This window comes from Protobothrops mucrosquamatus, unplaced genomic scaffold, assembly GCF_001527695.2.
Source record: "Protobothrops mucrosquamatus isolate PMUCROS unplaced genomic scaffold, P.Mucros_1.0 scaffold491, whole genome shotgun sequence".
In the NCBI taxonomy this organism is placed as follows: Eukaryota; Metazoa; Chordata; class Lepidosauria; order Squamata; family Viperidae; genus Protobothrops; species Protobothrops mucrosquamatus.
The window spans coordinates 12,821-39,174 of NW_015386809.1; the positions used below are offsets into that span (position 1 = coordinate 12,821).

At 37.3% G+C, this 26,354-nt stretch overlaps 1 protein-coding gene across 1 annotated transcript; it reads right to left on the minus strand.

Annotated features, from left to right (window-relative positions):
• Nucleotides 1–112: 112 nt before the first annotated feature.
• AFG3L2 (AFG3 like matrix AAA peptidase subunit 2) lies at nucleotides 113–26,322 on the minus strand. The gene is made up of 17 exons (XM_015816753.1): nucleotides 26,141–26,322; nucleotides 24,457–24,556; nucleotides 22,695–22,763; nucleotides 19,275–19,390; nucleotides 18,133–18,285; nucleotides 15,047–15,121; nucleotides 14,103–14,227; nucleotides 12,429–12,702; nucleotides 11,714–11,851; nucleotides 8,122–8,275; nucleotides 7,634–7,741; nucleotides 7,241–7,366; nucleotides 6,622–6,732; nucleotides 5,749–5,864; nucleotides 5,203–5,403; nucleotides 1,951–2,145; nucleotides 113–1,103 (listed from the first exon to the last, which is right to left on the minus strand). The coding sequence occupies exons 1-17, from the start codon at nucleotides 26,261–26,263 to the stop codon at nucleotides 864–866; spliced, it is 2,424 nt and encodes an 807-aa protein (XP_015672239.1). The 5' UTR covers nucleotides 26,264–26,322; the 3' UTR covers nucleotides 113–863.
• Between the last annotated feature and the right edge of the window lie 32 nt (nucleotides 26,323–26,354).

A 26,354-nucleotide genomic window follows, 5' to 3' on the forward strand; every position in this document is an offset into this window, starting at 1 on the left:
GACCCCTAGTCTCCTTCAAAAAGCTACCATGTAATCTTTCATGTTTGTAGTTATTAGAAATCTAACAACTGGTTGTATGGTTTCATTACTGGCCCAAGGATCCAAGAGAATCTGCCTGTTTGCACAGTCCACTGTGCTGATTTTATTTAATGTTTCTAAACTGTATTTACAAAATACATTCGTATGCTCAATATTTTACAATCTCATGTAGAAAAAAATCCACACTTTATTAAAATTGCAGTAATATAATTTAGATTTTACACTTCATTGTAGCCACAGACCCATCTCTCTAATGAATTGCCAGGTTTCCAGTTTGATCACGGATACCTGCAGGGTCTTTTTACTGGACAACAAGGTAAAGAAATAAATTCAAATTGGTGGTTGAAAACTATGTGCTTCATCAAAACAAACATATGATAAGCAATGTGGGATCCCAGGAAATACTCTATGACCAAAACCAACAATTTCAGGATATTAACAACTCAAATTTGGTAGAAGTGATGAAAAAATAGATTTTTTTTCCGGTGTTTTGGGAAATTGTACATTCTAGGGCAGTTTAAATATATCAGTTTACACAACTCTAATAACAGATCTGAATTGCTGCAACTCTAGAAGAAATTCAATGTAGGCCCATTAGTTCTAAGAACTATACTTTTTAATCAGGGATTCTGGGAAACAGCTTCCTGTGGATTCTGAATACTCTGTAGAGGGAAATACCCATCCTCCTAGTTCATCAGCCATGGCAGGCTTGTTCCATAAAGCAGAGGATACTTGGGCACCAGATTTTTGAAGTGTTTCCCCTTTACTTTTCAGTGTGCAACTTAACACTGTGTCACTTTTATGTACACCATCATACTGCAACACTAAAAAGGTACATGTCCTCTGATTTGTCTGGCAATTCCCTCATCTGTTGCCTCTTCTTTCTCCTCACGCTCTTTGTTCCAGTCTTTAAGGCCTTCTGGAAGTGAAGTATCTTCATCTAAGCTGCCCGTGCCTTCAACAAATTCTTCATAGGTAGATTTTTCAGCAAAAGGTCGGGGGCCAAGCATTTCAACCATATCACTCTTATCCAAAACCTCCCTCTCCAAGAGCCTTAAAGCCACCTGAAACAATAGGCACACATGTATTACAAGGAAGTTCAACTGCTAATTTTTCATTCCACAATCCTAATAATAGTATGTATGGATAAAAAAAAATTCAAAGATTTTTAAAACCGTTAACCTCTGCTGAATATGTTCTGGGCACATTATAGTACTATTTATTACAACGTCTTCCAGGTAAGAATATACAGGATGAACTCTGCATCTCTGTATCCCTGTATTTCAAGCTTTCAAAAAACAAAATGCATAACTTTTGTTCTGTTATGACTAAAACACCATCACTTATACTAATTAGATGTCCGGAAATAACATTTCTGCTGCTGTCAAAAGCCTTTGGGCAATGATTATGGTTATTTTTGTATAACTGTACCTTTGAACAAATAATATGATATATTCAATAGATACTGATCTTTCTGATACACAGAACATGGTGAAACTCTTAATCCCTAATTTTATACTGGAAGTAGGCAATTTTCATTTCTTTCTGTTCTTGTAGCTACACTCTTAAATAATAATTCTTGGGAACCAGATAATGCTGGTATTTGGAAGGAAAAAGGAATTGGAAAAAAGGATTGTCTCAGTTTCTTTGATCAACTAGAACAGGGGTCTTCAAACTTGGCCCTTTTATGACTTGTGGACTTCAACTCCCAGAATTCCTCAGCCAGGCACACTGGCTAAGGAATTCTGGGAGTTGAAGTCCACAAGTCATAAAAGGGCCAAGTCTGAAGACCCCTGAACTAGAAGGGACCCTTATGTTCTCAGAAAATCAGGTTTGGACCCAATGATCTTTTAACCTACTTAGATAAGAATCTTATGCCCCTCCTGATAATAGCAGGACAAGAATGCATACCTTTTCTACCTCAGCCTTCTTTCCATTAAGTAGAGATAGTGTCCTTTCATAAGCTTCATTAATAAGTATTCGCACTTCTTCATCTATCAATCTTGCAGTTGCTTCACTGTAGGGTTTTTCTAACACCATCTCTCCTTGCCGGGGAAGATCAAATGAAATTTGCCCAACTTTTTCATTCATTCCAAACTGAACAATCTGAGGATTGAACAACAGAGTAGTTAAGCAATTTCTACAACACTTAATCAAGAATCAAATATTAGTGGGTAGCTGTTTTGAGTGATACGGTAGCAATTTAGCCGACAAGCTGACCAACATTAACTGTTCATATGTTAATATGAAGTTGGCTTCTAGGCTGTTCTGGGCAAGAACAGAAAAAAAGTTCCAGTGAGAACCTCTGCCAGGATATTGCTGGCCAGGAGCCAGGTTCTGACTTTTGAAAATCATTCAGGAAGAAGGAGATATCATTCGGGATTGCCCATTTGCACTCTGGAAAAGCTGCTCCTCATGAAGAGACCACAGGAACTGAGTTTCTTGATCTGTGATCCACTGAGAATTGAGCAGCTTGGGAGCAAAGGGATTTAAAATGCACCCTTAAGTACAGAATTAATGTTCATTTAATCAGCAAACGCTTCACTTTCTTAAATCACTTTCAGAAAGAGACATTCCAAATGGTGGTAAAAATCAAAGACTCCCTGGATCAGGATTAAGATCAGACAATCAAGCAGAACAATATCTTAATCAAGGAACTACCAACCCAAACAAACAATCAAGCAATAAACAATAGCTTAATCAAGGAGAAAACAGCACCCCCACCAACACTGAAAAGCTACTATAAAATAAAGAGCAAACCTCACCCCCTTAAGCACTGAAGATACTACCTAGTTGGGTAATCAAATGTCTGCAAGCAAACAACCAAGCTCAGAGAACCCCAAGGATGCCACAGTTCAACCCTGAGCTACATATAGTTTCTTCTCGAGGCAAGGCTGCCTGGATGTGATGAGGGCCAACAGTTAAGTGCCACTGGACCATAAGTCTTGCACTTGTATGGGCACCTTCTGCCAAATGCTTCTTTCCTAGGCTATCCAATGCTTCACCCCTTTCACGTTTCCTCTGATGCAATAACTGCAAACTCCCAAGAATTGATGGACTCGAATATGGCCTTTCAAAACAGTTCTTGGGCCATTTGTTGAGCCATCCCATCTTCCTGGCTTCAGAGAGGAGGAGGAAAAAAAGAAACAACCACCATTTGTCATTTTACAGAAAAAAACCCAAAACCAGGCTTCCAATGCTGATGTTCCTTATTCCCTACCTTGAATTTATACTTGCACTTAATTCCATTGGCCCACCATGTGACTGGGGCTCCTTATTCTAATTACAGCTCCTCAATTCCGACACACACACACACACACACACACACACACACACACACACACACACACACAAACATTCTCTGCCCGCTACATTGTCCTGCCTTTTGTTCCTTTTATTCTTCCCTTATCTTCAGTCTGAGAGGAAACCCTGAGGGAAAATAGCCCTTCTTTTTCTGACAAAGGCAGAGCTGGGGCTGAGGACAGACATCCTTCACTAGATGGAACAAAACCTAAGCCATATATAAGCAATCCTTGGCATGTGGCTGTTATGGACCTTGCCCGTTATGCTCATATGTCGGATGGTTGTAAAATGAGTCAGTCACATGGCCAATCCAATTTTATGACATTTTTGCATCATCGTTAAGCAAACACCATAGTTGTAAAATGAACCCCATGGTTGCCAAGCCGCTCAATGGTTCGCTATGGGCATGCTTTGGCCAAACATCAGAAGTGCTGGTTTTCAGCAAAACTATCATAAAAGACAGACACATGATCGGTGTGGGTGCAAATGGCCACAAATGCAGCCATGTTGCCAAGTACATAAAATTCCATCATGTGACCCCAGAGCAAGTTCACCACTGGAACTTTGGATCCAAGTCATAAGTCCTCTTTTGGGGGTCTGTCGTTAACTTTGAACAATTGCTAACCAACCAGCTGTAAGTTGAGGACTCCAATATAAAGTTAACAGTGTTGCATCAAACGTGGAGAGATTTTTCTTTGTATTCCACAATGTTCGTACTAATGAACATTCCCTATATATCAGAAGATTCAAGAGCAGTTAAAAATACTGCTTTGCAAAAAGCATGTGAATTAATGAATTTATCTACCATTAGATAGCATGACAGCCACCAATTTAAACAGCTTAAAAATTATTAGAAAAATTCATGGATTACATCACTCTCAACAGACCGGATAATCTAAAACAATCGCAGGATACTTTAAATATTAGTTTTTAGGGAGTAACAGTTTGAGAGGTATTACTCTTGCCCTTTGATTCTGTAATGTACCGCATGAACCATTTGTGATGTGGAATACTGGATTAGATAATCTTCACCTGATCCATAATGGCTTTTCTTATATTCCAAAGGAACGTGGTCTTTTAAATATGGATACCAGTCATTCTACTGAAATATTACTATCAAATCATTGTAATTTAATAGTTGGAATGGAACTTATACATACCTATTAAAATTAAATATTTAAACTAATTGCATCAAATTTTGTAACAGAAGTATTCAGTAGAAATTAGGGATATCATAATTATTTAGTTATTAAATCAATAATACAGGCACTAGAAAGTATAATGCTAATGTAACATCAGCATCACTGAAATGTATGGAACCTGCTCAAGAATGCAATACACACACCTGTGCAGCAGTCCCCATTCATTCCTATGTTCTCAGAGAGCTGCTTCAGAAGAGGCTCTTCCTGGAATTCACCCAATAGAGCCTGTAAAGGGGATGAGGCAACTGCTTAATGGCTATCCAGGAAAGTTCTGTTTGGCAATATAAGGCCCAATTTTGTAATCTAAGCTGTCACTAGGAGACCCGAGCATTTCAACATAAGTCTCTAATTCCCCTGATTGCAGTTAATGTCAGTAGTCTAAAAGCCACTTAATCAAAATTATAAAGTACTTTGGACAAGGGCAAGATGATAAAATGTAAATGATCAAATAGGATTTTTGCCTGAAGAAACAGAATTCCGTATTTTGGGAAGAAAGCAAACTCTTTTTCAGCCCGCATTTAGCAGATTTCAGATGAAAGTTTGAGGGAAAAACTGTGGTATTGTCAGAAGATATTAAGAGGAAATAGTATGCAGAAGCAAAATTCTTGCCAGGCAAGATTTCTACAAAGATGGTGAAACACCAAGTAAAAATACAGACCTGAGCATATGCACTCTGAGTAACTTTCTTTAAGTCATCTTGGGCCCCTGTTGTAATTCTTCCAAAGAAGATTTGTTCTGACACACGTCCTCCCAAAGTCATACACATTCTGTCCAGAAGCTGTTCTTTGGTGTACAGATACTGTTCTTTTGGCAAATACTGAGCATAGCCCAGTCCTTTCCCACGAGGAATAATAGATACCTTGTGTCAGAAGAGAAATAAAAGTATTTTTATAACCAACCAACCAACAAACAAGCAAACAGTAGCTTATAACAAATCTATATTTCATATGATGGCTATCTCTGCAAAGACACTTTTAAATAAGAAATATGTAAGACATGACTTTTGGATTCAAAGATATTTAAAGTTGATTTAATAACTTTCCATTCTGTATGAAATAGACAGATGATTAATTCAAGGCATCCTGGTTTGAAAGCCCGCACTGCAAAGGGAGATGCCAAGGAGATATATAAAAGGCTCACCTATAATTTATCTCAACTGAGAAGCAATCCTTCAAAATAACTTCTGTGCCACAAGTCAACATACCTTCAGAAGTGGATCAGCGTGTTCCAGAAACCATCCAGCAACTGCATGGCCAGCTTCATGATATGCAACTGTTTTTTTTTCTTCTGGTTGCAATACTTGTGTTTTCTTTTCCAGGCCTTTGATTGGTTAAATACATAAGTATTCAATTAGTGTGTCAATTTCTATGGAGCATATTTCTCAGCTGCTGTGCCAATGAGGGGCTAACAAGAAAACATGGTACTAGTAAATAATTTTTCTGTTCTCTCTCTGCATGAGTGAGAAATTACCACGAGAGGAAGAAGAAAAAATATTTTTAGGCAAAAGCCACATTGGCTCCTACATACTATTTTCAAGTAAGAAGCAAAATATCATTCTTGCTTCATAGCAGAGATGCCAAAAAATCAGACTGCCAGCCAAAGCAAAGTTTTATGGCCACCAAAGCTGCCTGCATAGGTGGGGTTAAATAAATGAGATTATGCTTTTTTGCAGTTTAAAGGTTTCAGATGAATGGGCAAAACAGGTGCAAATGCTTAAGGCACCTGTCTCATCTGTTTAAAACGCCCAGCCCCTGCCCCTGGGATGTAACTTTCATTGGGGGCATCTAATGAAAGAGGAACTCTTACTGCATTAGGGGAGCAAAATGCCATTTGACAAACAAAATTTTGAGTGTCATGTTTTTGTCATTTCTTTTTAAGTTTTTATTCCCTCCTCCATCCCTGTAAATTATTCTATGGACACTGCACAGATGCTCATGGCATCCATGTGTCGCATAAAGCCTATCACTCTCCATATACTAATGAATGTATTTGCCAAACAAGCAACATTAGAACATGAATAAAAGAACCAACTGATAACAGCACCAATAATGTAATCCACAATGTGTCAGCTCCTCACCTCCTATCACTCTTTCAATAGCTTGCTCAAAATGCTTTTGATTTATAGCATCTGCAAGATGTCTTGCAGCAATTAAGGCAGCTTCATTGCATACATTTGCTATATCCGCACCTAAAGAAAAGAAGGCATAAGAGACACATAACTCCAGGCTATTTCCAATTTTTTTAATCATTTACCACAAGGAGGATACTTTGAAATTTTATATCTCAGTGGCTAATGTTTCCACCGAAATAAATGCCACTCCTGGAAAAATCAAACTCCAAATAAATTTTGAGTCAATGATTTAAAGATTATCTGTTCAGAATCAGGGCAAATAGCTAATATGCTCATAAAGATCCATTCAGTATACCTAAATAATTGGGACCTGAGTTAAAAGAAAAATTATTTGCCAAGCTCCAGAAAATGATTTTCGGTATGCTGAAGGCTAACCTTATTTTGTTATTGACTTTTTTTCGTTGAGGGTCACCATACCATCTTCAAACTCCTTCACCCAAAATAATTTTGGCATGTGACTTCAGGAAGACTAAAACCAAAGTCCTCTTAATATTATAAATTCAGTAAATGATATTTATAATGCAATGTATTAAAAATGCATTCGTTATTACATAGGATTACCTACCTGAAAATCCAGGGGTTAACGATGCAAGTTTCCGTGCTAAATTATCTTTATTCAAGGTAGTATCCAACTTAAGAGGCCTCAGGTGAACTTTGAAAATAGATGCTCTTCCTTTTATATCTGGTGGCCCTTGGGAAGTTTAAAAAAATATTTTTAAAATACATTGTTTACAAATATTTCAAACATGTATACTTTTTATAAAGGCCAATAGGCTCTAATTACTCCATCTCTCTCATCTTCCATGTACAAAAGTATCCAATCTGAGAATCTTTTAGATACGCAATTTCACATGTTAAGTTTGCTAAGATGCTCCAGGAAAATAACAATTCCACCTCATTTCCTCTCTGTGTAATATTGTTTAATATCTTTACAAGACCAATATGGGGAACTGCTTACCAATGAAGATCTGTCTATCGAAACGACCTGGCCTCAAAAGAGCAGGATCCAGGATATCTGGTCTATTGGTGCCTGCCAAGACGACAACGTTTGTTGTGGTATTAAAACCTGTGAATGAAACGTAATATTTAGTAATTATTGATTATTGCAAATATATTATTTTCCAAAATAGACCAACAAATTATGTTTTGACTCCTAATTATTTAGAAAAGCCATAAAGAGGCAAAAATGCATGTAAGCTATATTAAACTGAAAATGTGGGAACTGTGCTTCGACAAACATGGATGAAAAAAGCGCTTGCAGTGAATTTTTAAAATATTTTTTCTTATTCCATAGTTCTTTACTGCATTTGCTTTCCAATTCTCAAAGTAAGTTACACGGAAACAATAGAATTTATTCCCATTTTATCTCTTTAAGATTGTAGTTTTATTTTAATACCTAAGTAGTAAGATGTACAAGAATTATTACTACAAAATTTAAAGAGTTACCATCCATTTCTACTAGGAGTTGATTGAGGGTATTTTCCTGTTCACTTTGCCCTCCAAAGTTACTCCTTCCTCTCTTTCTTCCCACTGCATCTATTTCATCAATGAAGAGAATGCAAGGTGCATTTTTACGAGCCAGAACAAATAAATCGCGAACCTTTGCAAGAGAACAGAAAGTGTTTTCAATGAGTCAGAGATCTACCCCTTGTTTTTTATTCAACAGAAAGTTACCGCAAAGTCATGAAATCGGGAAGATTGTACTGTAGTCAATAAACTAGACGCAAAATGCATTTTGTGCAAATTGTAAGATGTTTTAAAATGAAAACAAACATTTCATGTTTGGTTTAAACATAAAATTAAACATAATTTTGTTGCTTGAGAGCCAAATATATAGAAGAGCTGGATTGATGAATATATATAGTCAAGTATGCCCTGTTCATCCAGATAATATGAAAGGCTACAGTATATAAAAGTGCTTATAAACAATGACACTTCAGCAAGCATAGTAAGTACTATACGTCCATCTTAGAAATACCAAAGCAATCCACGCTTTTTTGCTAGAATATAACAATGCAATAAAATGTAATCTGGGAAAAATACTGCCTAAATCTGTTCAAAAAATTAGTATTAAATTGCTTCCCCCACATTTCTTATTGATTATGCAACTCTGCATTCAGTTAGTACATTTTCAACATTGATAACCAAATATATGAAGCAAGGCTATTCACAAGAAACAGAATGTGCATACTCTATTCCAGTGATGGCGAACCTATGGCACGCGTGGCAGAGGCAGTACTCAGAGCCCTCTCTGTGGGCGCGCGCGCCATGCCCCGGAGATGGCAATTGTCCCTCTTCAATCAGCCGCTTGCTAACTCACCGAGGTCCCATGTGGCCGGATGCATCCCAGCACAGCTGGTTTCCCTCCCCCCCGTCCCATCCCTCCTGGCCTCGCATGTTCTCCTTTTCCCGGGCACGACCCACTGCATCACCTCCTCAGCTGTCGGCCGGTCATCCAGCTCAGAGGCAGCTTCTCTGAACTGCTGCTGGTGGGCTGCAAAACCCCAGAGTGCACCAGTCGAGGGGCTGGCAGACTGTGGTTGCTGATGGACACTGTTGGCCCCCATGCGCTCGCTGGCCTCTGTGTGCAGGGGCCGATGGTGTCAGGCAGCAGCTGCCCCAGCCCCTGCCTCACCTTGCCCTACGACAATGGCACCCTTGCCCGGCCTCACCTTGCCCTACGACAATGGCACCCTTGCCCTGCCTCACCTTGCCTCGCCTCACCCCGCAGGACGAGCCTCCTGCCCACCGCCCCACCTGCCAGAAACCCCCTGGATTTTCCCCAACCCTGCCCAGCCCCCACAGGCATCCCTCCCCATGAGCAACATTTAAGTGACCACACCCACCTTGGCCACACCCACCCAGTCTGCCATGACCACCACAGCCATGCCTACCCAGTGGGCCACGCCCACCTGGCACCCGTCGATAAATAAATGGATTTTGGGTTGCAGTTTGGGCACTCGGTCTCTAAAAGGTTCGCCATCACTGCTCTATTCCATTGTTTAAGAAAACTATAAAAGAATAATACATACTTGAATAGTGTTATGGAGATAGTAACTCCATAACCTTACTCACTTTTATTACAGACAACCAATTGTTTATAACTTATTCACACAGGTGAATATAATGTATTTCCCTGGTTACAAATAAAGAATTTGATTTGAACCTAACTGTGCTTTATCTGGTCCTTGACCACAGTAGCATATTTTGAAGTGAGATTTCAAAATTTGTACATTAATGGAACAAAGGATTCAAAATAGGACAGTATTCACAGGACAGTTAATAAAAATGTAAATAAGACTAAATTGACATGCAGTGAAAAAAAACCAGATAGTAAAAAGGACTACAGGTAGTCCTCGAACTACGACCACAACTGAGCCCAACATTTCTGTTGTTAAATGAGACATTTGTTAAGTGAGTTTTGCCCCATTTTACTTTCTTGCCACAGTTAAGTGAATCACTGCAATTGAAAGTTAGCAACCCAGTTGTTAAGTGAATCTGGCTTCCCCATTGACTTTGCTTGTCAGAAGGTTGCAAAAGGTGATCACATGACCCTGGGACACAACAACGGTCATAAATATGAACCAGTTGCCAAGCATCTGAAGTTTGATCATATGATCATGGGGATGCTACAAAGGTCTGAACAGTATTATTAAAGCAAATGTCGCAGCTACCAACTCGGAGGAGTCAAGGTTTTGCTTACAAAATGGAAACTGAGGTTGTTGACTGTGCTAGAATCTTAGAGGATAATTTTGTAATTGATCATGGCAGGATTTCTCTCTGGTGATCCCTATATACTAGAGCATAACCTGTGTTTCCTGAACTTCATAAGGTTCCAACAGTAATCCTCATTTAACAACTAAAACTGAGCCCAATGTAGTTCTCCCCAACTCCATACCAGAGAAGGACCTTTTCAACCAGTCTCTTTTGAGACTGAAAGAGCTGCCTGCCAAATTGATATGGCCCACGTGGGACAAAGTCCCTCTGCCAAGTAGCTGTTTCGTTCTCAAAAGAGACTGGCTGAAAAAGGTCTATCCTGAAATCCAAGGGAACTAGCCAGGCAGCAGCAGCTTGAAACTTTCCCCTGCTGATCTTGTAGGCACCTAACGCAGATGTGTCTCTTCACTCAGGCTCCCTCTGCACACATCAGATGAACTGTTCTTGTTACTTTCATTTCTGATCTCTATCTTTTTCTACTATCTGATTTTATATCATTTTTAATTTATTGTGTGTGTATTTTATGAATTGCACTGATACGGTTTTCTATAAGGCAGTGATGGCGAACCTTTTAGAGACCGAGTGCCCAAACTGCAACCCAAAACCCACTTATTTATCGCAAAGTGCCAGGGCTGCATCAGCGTTGTGCCCTCAGGGGGAGTGGGGGCGTGGTCCACTGGGTGGGCGTGGTTACAGTGGTCACGGCAGACTGGGTGAGTATGGCCAGGGCCAGTCCCTTGCCATCTCCAGGGGGCCAACTCCACTTGCTCGCTCACTTCCTGCCCCGTCGCTTCCAAACGCCACGTGATCGCTACTCTGGTGAACTCTGCTGGGGCAACGGCATGTGTGCCCACAGATAGGGCTCTGAGTGCCGCCTCTGGTACGCGTGCCATAGGTTCGCCACCACTGCTATAAGGTATTAACATAACTTTCCCTAAGTGTTCTTTTTTAGATAGCTCAACTAACCAAATGCTGTTCTTCCAGCCATCAGTCCCTCTGCACTTAGCCCATATGCATTTCTTGCCTTCTTGTTTAGAGAATACAATATATCAACAATCTTGTTATAATTAATTAAAATATTTAATATGATTATACCTCAGAAACAGACAGAAAACCTCCAAAATAAATTTTCCAGAAACTGAATGGGATATCATTGAGTGAGCTCAATTAAAAACTTTTGATAGCTATCATTTGAAAAAGAACTGTAATCTGGATAATAACTAAAGCGCAGTGTATTAATAGGGTTTTAGGCTTTCAACATTAACTATGTACTTTTTAAAATTAATGATACTGCAATAAAAGAGCAAAGTCATAGACTTACTCTAGCAGGGCCCACGCCAACAAACATCTCTAAGAATTCAGAACCATTGACTGTAATAAAAGGAACGTTGGCTTCCCCAGCTGTTGCTTTTGCTAGAAGCGTTTTTCCAGTGCCTGGGGGCCCAGTCAGAATAGCACCCTAAGAAAAGGTAGGAATAAAAGTTAAACATGATTAAACACACACACACACACAGAGTCATCATCATTCATTTTTGTCATAGTATTAGCAAAATTCAGCAAAGGATTTAGATTGGAGGAAATGTGAAATATTTAAGAAGCTCAATCCAAATTATAAGATTTTATGTAAATACAGAGCATATACTTCCTACTGTTGAGATGATGCCAACATATATTAGCTTGCAAGGTAGTCTTTAGAGCTCCCAACGTGCACAGAGCAGTATGAACATGTTTATTATTTTTTTAAAAACTTGCAACCACCATGTGTTAAAGTAAATCTGTATTAAAAGGTTTGTTTTTTGTTTTATCTAAAAGGAAGTAATGGGATTGAGTTAATTCAGCAATAGAATTGAGCAATTCAACATCATTAGTGAGTTATTTAAATTCCATAAATTAATAATAACATTTTCTTATTCTTGCAGATAATTAAAATTAGGAAGATAATACACTGTGACTAAGTTTGAAATTACTATTCCATGCCAAAGAGATTTCTAAATATTTCTGGCTCTAAGTCAATGAATGCCCTTCAGAATTAGTACCTTTGGGATCTTTGCTCCAAGATCTTGATACTGCTTTGGGTTTTTCAGAAAGTTAACAAATTCCATTATCTCTAATTTAGCCTCCTCACAGCCAGCTACATCTTTGAACTTCACATCTATTTCATCTTTTAGGACTTTAGCAGTTGTTTCACCAACACTGAAGAGTCCACCCATTCCCCGGCCTCCTCGGCCTAATCCAGCTGCTCCTCTTCTTATTGAATATAGCAAAAAGCCAATTATAAGGACTGTTGGCAACATATTCAGCAGAAATGAACTAAAAAAAAGGATAAGAACTAAAAGTTGGTATAAAGCATGGCCTAGTCAAAATATTCATACAACTTGTCAAACACAATGCATGGGAAATACATTACAATGTATATATTTATTGTTAGAAATCTTCTAAACTTAATAGAAAGACTAATATTTAGCAGAACACCTTTTTTTTAATGTTTAGAAACAAACCATCTATGTCCTAAAGAGAGCAATAGTGGATTTATGTATTTTCCTGACAGTTAGCACCCCTATAATTTATTGCAAACAGCTCTAAGTGTCAGAGCTGCCACCTCAAGCTCTGCTATTGCTTGGTGCCAGTCTGCCATGAACTCTGGGGAGACTGGATAGGAGTGGGGGGAGAAGTACCCAGGGTAATGAAAAGTTCACTGTATCAGCTAGAGATGCAATTTCCAAGATTAGATGCTAAGAACGGCTGAGAACAAATCATAGCTGCATTCCAACCCACACTAGGAGCGGCCATTCTGAAAACATCCTTTTTGAATTTGATTGGACAATTGGGGGCCAGCATGGGGATGATGCCATGGGGATGTTACACTTGGGGATTTTGGTGGGCGAATTTCAGTTCTGGCTTAATGTCAAACCTGCCTTAACTTGAACCTTCAAGTAAGAATGTTCCTTAACTCGATTCATTGAGAAAGGTATAGTTTACTAAAGATCAAGTGAAACACAGCACAGCAAAGCCAGAACTGAAATTCACGTGCCAAAATAGGATCCTCCCCATATTGGCTCCCAAATGTCCAATCAAATTCGAAATGGATGTTTTCAGAACAGTCGCTCCAAGTGTGGGTTGGAATGCAGCTATGATCTGTTCTCAGCCGTGTTGACCTTGAAGTCGCATCTCTAGCCCATACAGCGAACTCTTCATTACCCATGGGTACCCCCTCCCTTCCAAAGTTCATGCCAGACTAGCATTAAGCAATAGCAGAGTGTGAGGTGGCACTTCTGACACTAAAGTTAATTCTACTGAGATAAGTGCAAACATAATTGAAGAGAACTTTGGATCCAACAATTATTTAAAATGATGAAAAATTCAGATAAGGACGAGGAAGCAATGGTTTACTTCATACATGCCACACTGAAATAGCTAACCAAATAATTTCCCAAAACACTGAAAGAACTCAGCAGCAACTACTCAAAAACCCATATTTGAAACCCATCTTTGTTTTTAGTTCTGAGAGACCAACAAAGGCTTTAATGACAAAATTATTCAATATCTTTTAGAAGCAGCTGCTCTTGCAAAAGTAAATGTTTATACTTTTTTTCAAAAATTTCAGTCTTGGTCTCAATAACCCTTTAGAATTGTTTAATACTGCTTTATAATGATTTTTAAAGGTACATTATAATGCAAAAATTAAAATATCTATCATTTAAAATGCTTACCCATCACTTTCTGCTGTATATACTACTGGCAATTTCTTCTCTCCTTCTATGCCCATCTCCTGTTGGGCAGTTTCCAAGTTCCGCTCAAATGTATCCACACTCCCAATATTAAACCAAAGAAATTGCTGTAAATAGACCAAAATGGTAGCAATTTAATTTTACTACTTAAGGTAATTTTAGACAGACAAATAATAACACTAAATTTCAGAGAAAAGGATTCCATTATGCATTAAGTGAAACAGGAAAAAATATTTATTGATTGAATTGCTATTTAGCCTTTCATTCAGCTCAAATTGCCATATATAGAACTTTGTTCTATTTTTCCCAACAGTAACATGTAACAAACTTAGAAAATTCTGGATTCAAATACACCCACTGATTTCAGAGGATTTTAAAGATTAATATACAATTGAGACCAACAAATTTTCTTTTGGGGTTGATGAACAAGCAGTTGGAAAAAAATCATGGAAATAATTTGTTTTGTGCATGATAACTGAAGTGAGATCACTGTATGCATAAAACTGAAAAGATTTGGCATTAACCCCAATGGAGGAAAGATTGGTAAAGATGATGGAACTTGCTGAGATGCATAAATTGACTTCTTTGATCAAAGATAGTATCTGTTTATTGCTGAATGGAAACCTATGTGGATTTTTTGCATAAAACAGAAAAAATGAACTTATGATTTATGGTTTTAATTATTAGAAAGAACATATTGTTACTGAGATGCTTAACAGATCAAAATTAAAAACATAAATTTCTTAAAACGCAACAAAAAAACCATTTCTGCTCCACAAGCCATAGTTTTATCAATTGCATATGAAGACATAGACCTTTGCCATAATGCTATGTAATAGGGATTCAGACATTATTTAACTTATAGGAATGCACAGAAGTATAAATATTGCACCCCCTGAAGTTTGCAGGCTATGAATTCAATTTACCCCATCAACAGGAGATTTCCCTGGAATAAAGACGACTCTAACAAAGCGTTTGTTCACTACTTCTAGTTTGTCCACCTATCAAAAAGAAAAGAAACATATTATTACCAGTATTCCTTGTTCATGCAATACTATATTTCTATTTGTATAAAGGCAGGAAAGTATCAGTACTGGATTTATTAACTTCTCCAAATTGGTCTCCTTGCTAATTAAACTAGAGGCTTCAATCTGAATCTGCGCTATACTCATGTAAAAAAAAAACCTGCTCAATTTAAAATAACAAAGAAGATGGGTGAGGTTGATAATTCTCCCCGTGAACAGACTGCTATTGCTTCCTGTTATTCATAAAACTGTGCTCCTGATCACTGGTCCAAAACATAATTTTAGGCAATGGAAGAACTACAGAAAGTAAATGAGAATCCACTAGTGACTAGTCCCTGCTTTGCAATCCTTTATGTATCTTGAATTGCGCTGGTGGGCCCATCCTTTAAACAAATATAACAGTACCTGAAGCCATGGATTGATTAAAATTACTTAAACCTATTTAACTCTACCATTTGGTAAAATGTGCATCTTTTAGTACTTGCAATAGAGCTTTTTCTGAATTTCCAAATTTCCTATTTAACTTCTGAGATACAATGAACAGTTAAATGTGTTTTACACACTGAATAATGTAATTGCTCCGATAACTCTCTATCACTGTCCAAAGTTTATACTGGTATGTAATGAAGATGATTAGGGCTCTAGAGTTTAAAACATATGATGAACAGTTGCAGGAACTGGGTATGTCTAACAAAGAGAAAGACCGGGGTGACATGATAGCGGTCTTCCAATGTTTGAGAGGCTGTCACAAAAATGAAGGGGACAACCTATTTCCCAAAGCACTTGAAGGCAAGACAAGTAACAGATGGAAACTTAACAAAGAAAGGTCCAACCTGGAACTAAGGAGAAATTTCATGTCAGTGAGAACAATTAAACATGGCTTGCCCCCAGAAGTTGTGGGTACTCCAACACTTGAGATTTTGAGATTGGACAGCCATTTGTCCAGAATAGGGTCTCCTGCTTGGGTAGGGGGTTGGATTCCAAGGACCCTTCCGACTCTATTATTCTGTAAAAAAAACTATTCTGAGTCTGTCACTGCAACATTAATAGACTTATGGATCCCAAGATATACATAAACTAATAAGATACCTATTTGCTTCTCTTGAGGATCATGACTTTAACAAAAAAAAAATGGAGTTAGAGAATATCTTGCCTTCAGTTCACTGTGTGTGTGGTAAATTTGTGGGACCACCTCTTCCTTAGAATATCTGCCCACTCCGCCAGATTAGGTAAGGTAGGCACATTCCAGTTCTCTTCCCTGAAATGTCATTTAGTGAGAAGTGTGCCTTTTCCGGATTGCCCCTATTTTACAGAACACGCTCTCCCCAATGATTTGAAGGTCATCACCATTTTAGCTTTTAGCTAGGCTGTCAAGACCTGTCTTATTATTGAGATGCTGGGATAGGATTGTATAGACAAATAGTTTGGAATGAGGGCATCTTAATGGGATGGTTAAGACACAAGGGTTTTGCTTGTTGTATTGCTCTTATTATTGTTTTATAATCACTGGTTTTATTGTTGTGAGCAGCCCAGAGTTACATAGAATGGGTGTCCATGTAAACCAAATATATACATAAATAAACCATAAACAAATAAATGGATGTACTACTACCTTCTCAAAAGGATGGATTTTATTTATTTATTTATTTTTGGAAAAAACAGGAAAATGAGTCCTAAAGTTCTGAAACTAGGATTGTATTTATTCATATGGAAATGTGAGGTAAGAATGATTATTTTTTAAAATAAATAGACCTGCAAGAATATTCCAAGTATGTATTTGCCTTCTGGATAATTTAAAGAAATCTTATTCAAGATTCTTTAAATGTTCAATATTTTTCAGACAAGATGGCTTAGGATAGAGATGGGATACAATGTTTTTGTATCCGACCTGTCAAACTTGGGCAGGTCCTTCTCTCTTTCTAAAATATGGCAGTTTGAAATCAAATTGCTCTGTATCTCTTTCTTTGAGTGATCTAGTGAGGAAGGAAGGAATCGTGTTTCTTTCTTTGTCACAGATTATTAGGACTTCAGACAAGCTTTCTGACACTATAAGGATATGCAACCCTTATATTCTATTTTTTCCCCCTCTGGAAATCCAAATCAATTTACATGGGCACATATTTTTTACATTAATTCAACAATAACAATAATTTAGAGTAGCCTGGATTGAGCGAGTGGCCCCAGATCAGCCAACAGGTTTCCATGGTTGAGGATGGAATCAAACTGGATTCCTCCCATTCTAGTTCTAAGATACTCTACTTCAGCTTATGAATCAATAAAACTATTCCTTGTATCAACTTTAGAGTACTGTCTTTTAAAATACATACGTATTAAAGTTATTATACTAATTACAATGTAACATACCTGAATTATGGTACGCATTAATATACAAATAAACAATCAGAACACCCATAATATTTAGAAACTAAAGTACTTTCTAGAAACTAAAGCAGCTCATTAAGAAACTCACATCTAAAGTATTAATGTATTTGGGCCTTGCAACATGGGGAACCATCATACAGTGATTCTGGTTTCCACTGAATACAGGAAACAGCCTTATGCTGGCCAATCCATCACTCCATCAAAAACAGACAACTTATACATTTACAGATTTTGTGAACTTCAATGTTCAACAGATTCAGCCATCATCATAAATAGTGAAGAATGTCTAAATATTTTATAGTTATGTCAGTTGAGGTAACAGTTGTCCACTTTTCTGACTGGTATCAGTTCTTCTAGGATTTTAGATAAGAGTCATTTTGTATCAGGATACATTTTGCATGTATCTTCTGCATGCAAAATACTAGCTCTGATTACTGCCCTTGATATTATATAGCTATTTTATTTATTTATAAAATGTTAACCCAAATCAGACTAAATGTTCCATGATCTACTAGGCTAATCTGTGTTGAGTTGACTTAATCACATTGATTATAAATTATGTAGCGATGCTACCTTTCATAAGATTACTTCCTCTGGCTACTTACAATTCCTTTGGAAAGATAATTGTTGACAAAGTCTTTCCATGTGATTTCTCTTCCAGAATTCCTGAAGACAACGTAATAGATTACCACAGACCAGAAAAGAGAGGTTGAAATGAAATAATACCGGAACTCTTTATCATCCCAGGGAAAATCACCCTAAAAGGAAAGAAGAGGCATTACTATTTCTAGAGGATAATTCTGTATAAAAATTTATTATTTTATGCTAACAACAACAAGAATGTAGCTTTTTAAATATCCTACAAATTACAATATCTTTCACACTGTATCTTTTACAATGTTTTAAAAATATTTAAATTTTGTACATCACCCCAAAATGCATTAAATGGCAGGCACTATAAATTATATAGCTGAGATAACTATAGATGCTTAGGTCAGAGACTTATAAATTTAAAATACAGAGTGGCATAATTTGTATTGCCTTCTACTCTAATACAGAATTTTATTTAATAACATTTTCTTAAATTAACAGCATTCCAATGGTGAAAAGAAACGGAATATCATGTATTAATGTTTTTATTTACTAAGGCTTATATGTTGCTCCAGTCCACAAGGACTTTGAGTGGTTTTCATTCCCTTCTCTTTACCAAATTGCCTGTTTGGGCTAGGGTTAAGAAATAAAACAGGTATCAGTTGACTTCGTGCTAATGAATGATCTCCTCCAGTAACTTCATACAAACAGGTACAAAAGGGATACAAGTGACAAGCCCTTAGCACTCCATAACAGAGCAGCCCAGGCTGCAACTTTTCCTGTTCCCACTACCATTGAATGGAACCTCTTCTTCACAAACCATTGTAAAACAGTGCCTTTCACTCTTAATCCTTGGGGGGGGATGGGGGGCCACACAGGACCAGGAACGTCACACTACTGTATCCCAGTCCCACCACAGATCATCTATACGGGCAGCCAATATAGTTTCAATACCATATTTAGTCTGAAGCTAAACAACCGTCCTAAAAAGGGAAACTAGATTATTGTTATTATTGTTGGGTTGAGTGACGGCTTCTTCAGGAGGGGACATATCATCATTTCCTTCAAAGCAGATAGGGCCATTGTCTCTCTCAAGGATCCATTATCTACACCTCCCACCCAACTTTCTGCTACCTCTTGGAAAAAGAATTGGAACCTTTTGTAATCTTGACCACCAGTTAGAATCTTCTTTCTTGCCACCTTTTTTGCCTCCACTACTACCTCCTCCACTGCCAGATTTGGAAGATTGCTGGGACTCTGCCTCCTTTGCATCTATAATAAACATACATACGTTTCATTGGAAATTATAAAAGATTTATTAAAATTATCATTCTGACATTCTTAGTCATGGTCAGTTCTGTACACACAATATTTATACAACAATAATCACTATAATAGTCGAACTAGACCAGGCATGTCAAACTGCCGGCCCACAGGCCGGATGCATCACATCAAAACCGCGCCCACCCCATTGCTAGCAATGGGGAAAAAGTCGCAATACATCGTGCAATGTCATGTGACGTCGTGAGTTTGACATGCCTGAACTAGACCATTATACCATTATCAAAATTATATTTTGCACATCTAACCTAGAACGGGTATCAAGAAATCATACAAATTTGATCAATAAACACTATTACATCCAATATCTAATATTAACTGTTGTGGTCCTCTATTTCCCATTTAACTGAATACAGATACCATAATACAGGATAGTTCTATTGCGATACAAGATGACATAGCTCCAGTCATTTTGGTGTGTCATTAATCTCAAAGCCAGGAAGTCTACAACCTGAGGTCTCTGAAAGCCTACGATGTAATCCTGGAGTCTTTCAAAAGTTATCAAATGCCAATTTTTAATGTAAGAAATGGGAGAAAATAATTTACTACACAATTATAGAACAATCATATTAATTATATAATTTTAATTAGATTTAAACATTAACAAAATTTTATATGGGCCTCATTTGATGGAGGGTACTTCATTGAAAGACTTAGTGTAGTTTCAGCCTTGCTATAGAGAAGGATGTCTCTGGCAAGAACAGGCTTCTTTGTGTTAGTAGTCATAGTGGCTTCTTTCGCACAAAGTACATAAAATTGTAAACATCTGATTGTGGAATTTTTGCAGTTTTACAAAATTTGCATCTACCCAGCTACTTCAAGATAATAACTTAAGAAAAATAGTGATATTCAAATTAGTATTATGATTATGCTAGTACCATTAGAACATGTAAATACTGAGGGAAACAGTTTTGTAACCAATTTACAAATTACAGATAGCCCCTCAGGAAAATATCAAGAAATAAATTGGTATGACTAGAATGTTTCAAAGACTGCTTGCTATTTTCCAGTACAGTACTGGTTTTCAATAAGACAAGAAGTAATAGGTGAAAGCTCATCATATTTTTCCAGGCGTATTTATTAAAATATCTGTACTAATGTTATGGCCTGCAAAATAGAAGGCTGGAAATTCAGTTTCCTCTCCCAGATGCCTGTGGGCCTTAAGGGAAATAAGGTAAGTTTAGCCTAACAAAGTAAAGGGTTAGGGGTGACATGATAGCCATCTTCCTATACGTGAAAGGCTGTCACTGTGAAAAGATGGTTGATTTATTCTCCAAAGTAGCTGAAGGCAGGACAAGAAGCAATGGGTGGAAGCTTATCAGAGGGAGATCCAACCTGGAACTAAGGAGAAATTTCCTCACAGTGAAAACAATTAGTCAATGGAACAGCTTGCCTGAATTTTGGGTGCTCCCTGACTGGAGGTTTTCAAGAAAGGATTGGACAACCATTTGTCCATGATGGAATAAGGACTCCTGCCTTAGGTGGGGGGTTGGAGTACATGACCACCAAGGTCCCTTGCAACCCTATGATTCTATGATTCCCTACATCCTGGTCCTACTTCTTGCTCTGAAGTGGCAGCTTAGTCATTCCTGCTGCAACCACTACCCTTTAAGGGGGATTCATTTGGCATATAGCCCCTAATATCAGTATACAGTATAAGACAGATAGGATTCTTTCAACCTATTGTCCTTTCTAGCAACTAAAACATCAAAAAACAAATGTTGAAGTAATTTTGATAATGCCACATTCCGTTTGTGCAATATATTAAAATCGCTTTGTAGCTGTAGGCATTAAAAATTAGATATTCAACTGGAAGGAGAAATGACAAGAGTTGCATGTTAACTGCAACTTTCATATTAGCTAAGAAAGAAAAAATCCAATATAAATTGCAGTATTCCAGGACACAAAGTGATGCTTGAAAAGAAAGGCCTTCAGCCCCAAATCTTGAAAGGGTCTAGAAAGAAATTTAATTACAGATCATCGTAGCAGAGTCTTCCCCCCCCTCCAATGAATATAGTTTGAAATAGCAATAAAGGCTAACCATCTAATTATGTAACTTATACAAAGATAAAGATTCCAGGTATCATCCAGGAAATAGATATAAAAAATTTAGCACAAATTTCTGGCTACCCATATTTATCTATTTCTTTGCAAACCGCTGATAGGGAAGGTGAAAACACCTTTTGATAGACCTCTGGTCCAAAAACATTTTTCTCTCTTTCACTCTGCCTTAACAAAGACAAACTTTTTTATGTGCTGTGTGTGTGTTGTTTGCAGAACCTAATCAGGATGAAAAGGTCAAAATTAGCAAGATGGCAGCTGGACTATTACAATACAGGCCTCGCTTCTTTAAGTAGCATACAATGTTGGCAGATGTACAAAAGAAGTGGAACTTCCATCAATGTTTTTCTTCTACACTCTTGCTGATTTTGATACCCTCCTCCTATGAATACTATTGCCCTCCATGTTAACTCTTTTCTTTGCCCTCTTATTATTTACGACCACAATTGAACCCAAAATTTCCATTGCTAAGCAAGACAGTTGTTAAATGAATTTTGCCCCATTTTACAACCTTTATTGCCACAGTTGTTAAGTGAATCACTGCAGCTGTTAAGTTAGTGACATGGTTAAGTGAATCTGGTTTTTCCCTTGACTTTGCTTGTCAGAAGGTTGCAAAAGGTGATCACATGACCCTGGGATGCTGCAACCATCATAAATGCATGCCAGTTGCTAAGCATCTGAATTTTGATCACAGGACCATGGGGATGCTGCAATGGTTGTCAGTGTAAAAAACGGTCATAAGTAACTTTTTTCAGTGCTGTTATAACTTTGAGCGGTCATGAAACAAATGGTTGTAAGTCAAGGACTACCTGTAATATACATAACAGTTATCAAATAATCAGCTCTTTGCTTTTGAGTAACACCTAATATATAACAAATCTGACAATGAACTAACAGTGAAGTCAAATGGTGAAGTCAAATCTGAAATGTGAGTAAACACAGTAAATATTTTTTCTAGCTAAAGGGTAGTAACAAAAAGTAAAACAACAGAAGCGAAGAACCGGAAGATTATCTTTAGAAGGAATCATCTGACCCAGTTTAAGCACTGAATTATGAAACAATAAACGTGTATACTAGTGCACATGATAATTTGAATTAATGAGTACTAAAATGGAAGTAACCAAGTTAATATTCATTCTACATACAGGCCTCTAATGAAAGTGCGTCTTGGTACCTTTGGGTTCTCCATCGGAATCTTTCACATCATTAGGTTTTTTCCCCCCAGGAAAATATTTTTCAAATCCTATTAAAATAAAGCAGTAATAAATAAAAATAAGGAAATAAAAATCATTAATGCCTAAGATAGTAAAGCTTTATTATATAAATTATCAGGTGGCTTCCAGGTGCAATTCAAGGTGCTGGTTATCACCTCTAAAGCCCTTCAGGGCCTATAATGTCACTAGTGGAGGGACCATTTACCACGAGCTGCTTCTGCCCACTGGGTATAATCAAGCAAGATGGATGTACTTTAGATTCTGCCTATCTAATAGTGTCACTTTACAGATCTAGTAAGCACATCAATCTGGTTGCAGCACCTGTCTTCTGAAATGATACCTCTCAAAGATTTGTGCAACTCCCATCCTCATGATATTCCAGAAACTGGGCAGGGGGAGAGGGAATTCAGTTGTTCTCCCAGGCCATAGAGCTCCTTTTAGTTTAGGTTATTTTTTTCTTTACATTTTTTTCTTTTATCTGTAAGCTACCCAGTCAGCTAGTCTTGACTGGGATTGATTAAACAAACGAACAAATAAAATAAAAATCCCATTAATCAAAAAAGTGAGACATAATTGTAACTTTAGTTCTTCCATATTTGTATATTCCTAGATCCTTTATTCCATCAGGCGGCTAATTCAGTTAAGCTACAGTTATTAAGCAAAGGAAATATACTTATTCATGCTCACAAACACAATCCAGTATAAAGGATTCCAGTATAAAGAAGCAATGGACAAGATGACCTTTGATTTGTGCCTTAGAATTATTTTTGACATTCAAAATTTTTATATATGTGCACATTTCTTATTTCTTAAAAAAACAAAGTCATATTTAAGAGTACTGTATTTGATTCAGTTGGCATAAAGAAAAGGGACGTCAAAAATCAAATATTTACCTATATTATTTATACGAATGTTTTTAAACATTTATAATAATAATATAGTAGATATTTTGGCACTAAACTAAAAATGTTGTATTTCTTTTTTATATCAGAAAGACAACTCATTTTCCTTTTTTGGTATCTTTTATCAGTATTACATTGGCCATTAATTGTTCAATTTTAGAAAATATGTCCATTTGTAGATATCTCCTTTGAAATTTATTTTAAATTAAAAGAAAAAAGTATTTCATTTGAAAGTACCTGGAGCTAGAGAAAGTTTTCAAAAATTATGAAAATATATTAATTCTATTGATATCACTGAATTTTAAGATGTTGAAACTCAAATTGTAAAAGGAATATTTGAAGTCTACATATTATGAGTTTAAATCTCATTGCACATTACTAACTTCCAGTAAGTATTATTATAGACATTATAGGATTTCAGAAAGATATAGCTGCTGTATAAGGAATTTTCCAAATGGAAATGGAAATTTCATTGAATGCAATTGATGACATTCTAAACTTTGCTACTTTTTAATAAATAAAATACACATTTTGCAGAACATGACAATATGTACAATAAATATATGAAACATTGGTTTTGGAAATAATCATATTCTGAACAATCTTTGTGAAATTAATGAGAGTTAGATTCCTTTTATCTTAGTGGATTTACTTAAAGCAAATTTGGGTATTTTTAAACCACAATACAATCTGCAACTCACAGATTCATATCTCCCTCTTGCCATTCAGAATAAATCTTGTTATTTGTATACATCCTTTTACATAAAGGAGGTAATAGTATGCAAGCTATATGGCATCAGTATTATATAGCAATAATTACCTTTTGGAGGTTGGGAAAAGAGTTTTTGATAAGCAGCAATTACATTTACAAGGACACTGTTTCTGTTTGTAGGAACCTGGGAGATCACTTTATCATGAAGCTGAAAAAAATGAGAATGATCATGGTTAAGAATGAAAATCGTTCCAGATTTTTTTAGTACAATTTTATGCACATTTAAAAGTAACTTAAGATGCTTATACTAAGGATTACTGGCAAACTGCATCCAATATTTTCTTAGATTTTAATTTACATAAACCTATCCAGGATTATATCTCACTGACATCACACTTCCATTATATTGTACATTCCCTATCTTCTTCTGAATTATTATGAGAGCCCCAGGAAAGCAGTACTTGGAAATGGCTTTTAACATCCAACAATATCACACACGTATAGAAAGCAATTTGGAATTTCTTAAAAAGTTACAACAGTCTTATATCTAACAATATACTGATCAGCAGAAATGATCAGCAAGTCCATGAAAATAAGTAGGAGATGAGGAACAGATAATCCCTGTTAGCTCTTCCTTGATATCTATGTGAGCCATGGAATACAGGTAGTCTTCACAATTAGCACAGAAATAAAATTGTCTGGTAAAAGGGAAATAGAATGTGGTACCAAATATCTAAGGAGATTCTCAGTCATCCAAGTTATGGTTGTCTCAAAGATACTCAAAGATAGTCTAGTATTAGGCCATAGTCCAACTGCCTTTTAAAAAATCATTTTTGGGACAGAATGCTATAACTGTATACTTCTTCTGGCAACAAATTTAACAATGTCTTTTTCTGTTTAGCAATTCTAAAGCTAGGTAAAGTTCGTACATTGTCCTAAGCTGGGGTTCACCGAGTAACTGGATATGAAGGACTGGGCTATGCAAGCAACAAACAGACCAAATTATGATTTAGCATGGCAAGTGGTTCAGCCGTCTACTGTATATTTTCATGCTGGTTTTAAAAATCGAAGGGGAGCTTCTTTTCTGAAACTTATAAGGAACCAAAACTTAAAAGTTAATCTCTTTCCCAAGTCATATTCTTTCTAAAATTACTTACCAGATAAGTAAAGCATTAATTAATATGTGCTTTAGCACATATTAATTATGAGTATGAATAAAATGAATAAAATATGAATATTATGAATAAAATTCTTACTTCCTTATGGAATCAGACACTTTAGCCAAGCATTTTACAAGAATCCCAGCACACGATAGAGCCGGTTTTTGTTGCACTGTATTTTTTAATTTTCTCACGATGTGGAAGCTCACTCTTAAGTCTCCTACAGAGGATGCCCCATTTTAAAAGAGTATAGGCCAGGGGTAGGCAACCTTGGCTCTTTTATGACTCGTGGACTTCAACTCCCAGAATTCCTGAGCCAGCTAAGCTGGCTCAGGAATTCTGGGAGTTGAAGTCCACGAGTCATAAAAGAGCCAAGGCTGCCTACCCCTGGTATAGGCTATTCATTAGTATATTAAGGTTACCCTAAAGTAAGCGACCCTGATCTTAATAGGGATCTGTTGTATTCTTGCCGCGAGCAAAAAACGCAAGCTACGCAATTTGCTTCGGTCCAGCCGCCGACCCAGTTGATTCGGGCGATTAGGGGCTCAAGAAGCGCTACGGGGAGGGCAGCCGTGGAGACATCGGAAGAAGGCACCCGTCTGCCCTTGCCCTGCTTATCGTCTGTGACTCACCTGTCTCATGGAGCGGGAAGGGACAGCTCGACCTCGGGACCAAAGCTGCAGCTGAGCTGCGGGGACCCCAGTAGGGGTGCGCCGGCAACAACCGCGGGACAGCCAGAGGCAGCGATGAGCCATGGCCCCCCCCAAACAGGCCTAAAGGCCCCACAAGCACAGTTCTCTCACGCCTCCTGAAGGGGCGGGCTGAACCACGCTCCTGGCGCTCCGC

What these genes read in the sequence shown, in the direction of transcription:
- AFG3L2 (XM_015816753.1), bottom strand. Translation starts at nt 26,263, where the DNA reads ATGGCTCATCGCTGCCTCTGGCTGTCCCGCGGTTGTTGCCGGCGCACC. An exon ending in TTGGCGTGGGCCCTGCTAGA is followed by an intron (nt 8,276 to 11,713) that starts GTAAGTCTATGA and finishes TCTCTTGCAAAG; the next exon opens with GTTCGCGATTTATTTGTTCT. An exon ending in TATTGAAAGAGTGATAGGAG is followed by an intron (nt 5,865 to 6,621) that starts GTGAGGAGCTGA and finishes AACCAATCAAAG; the next exon opens with GCCTGGAAAAGAAAACACAA.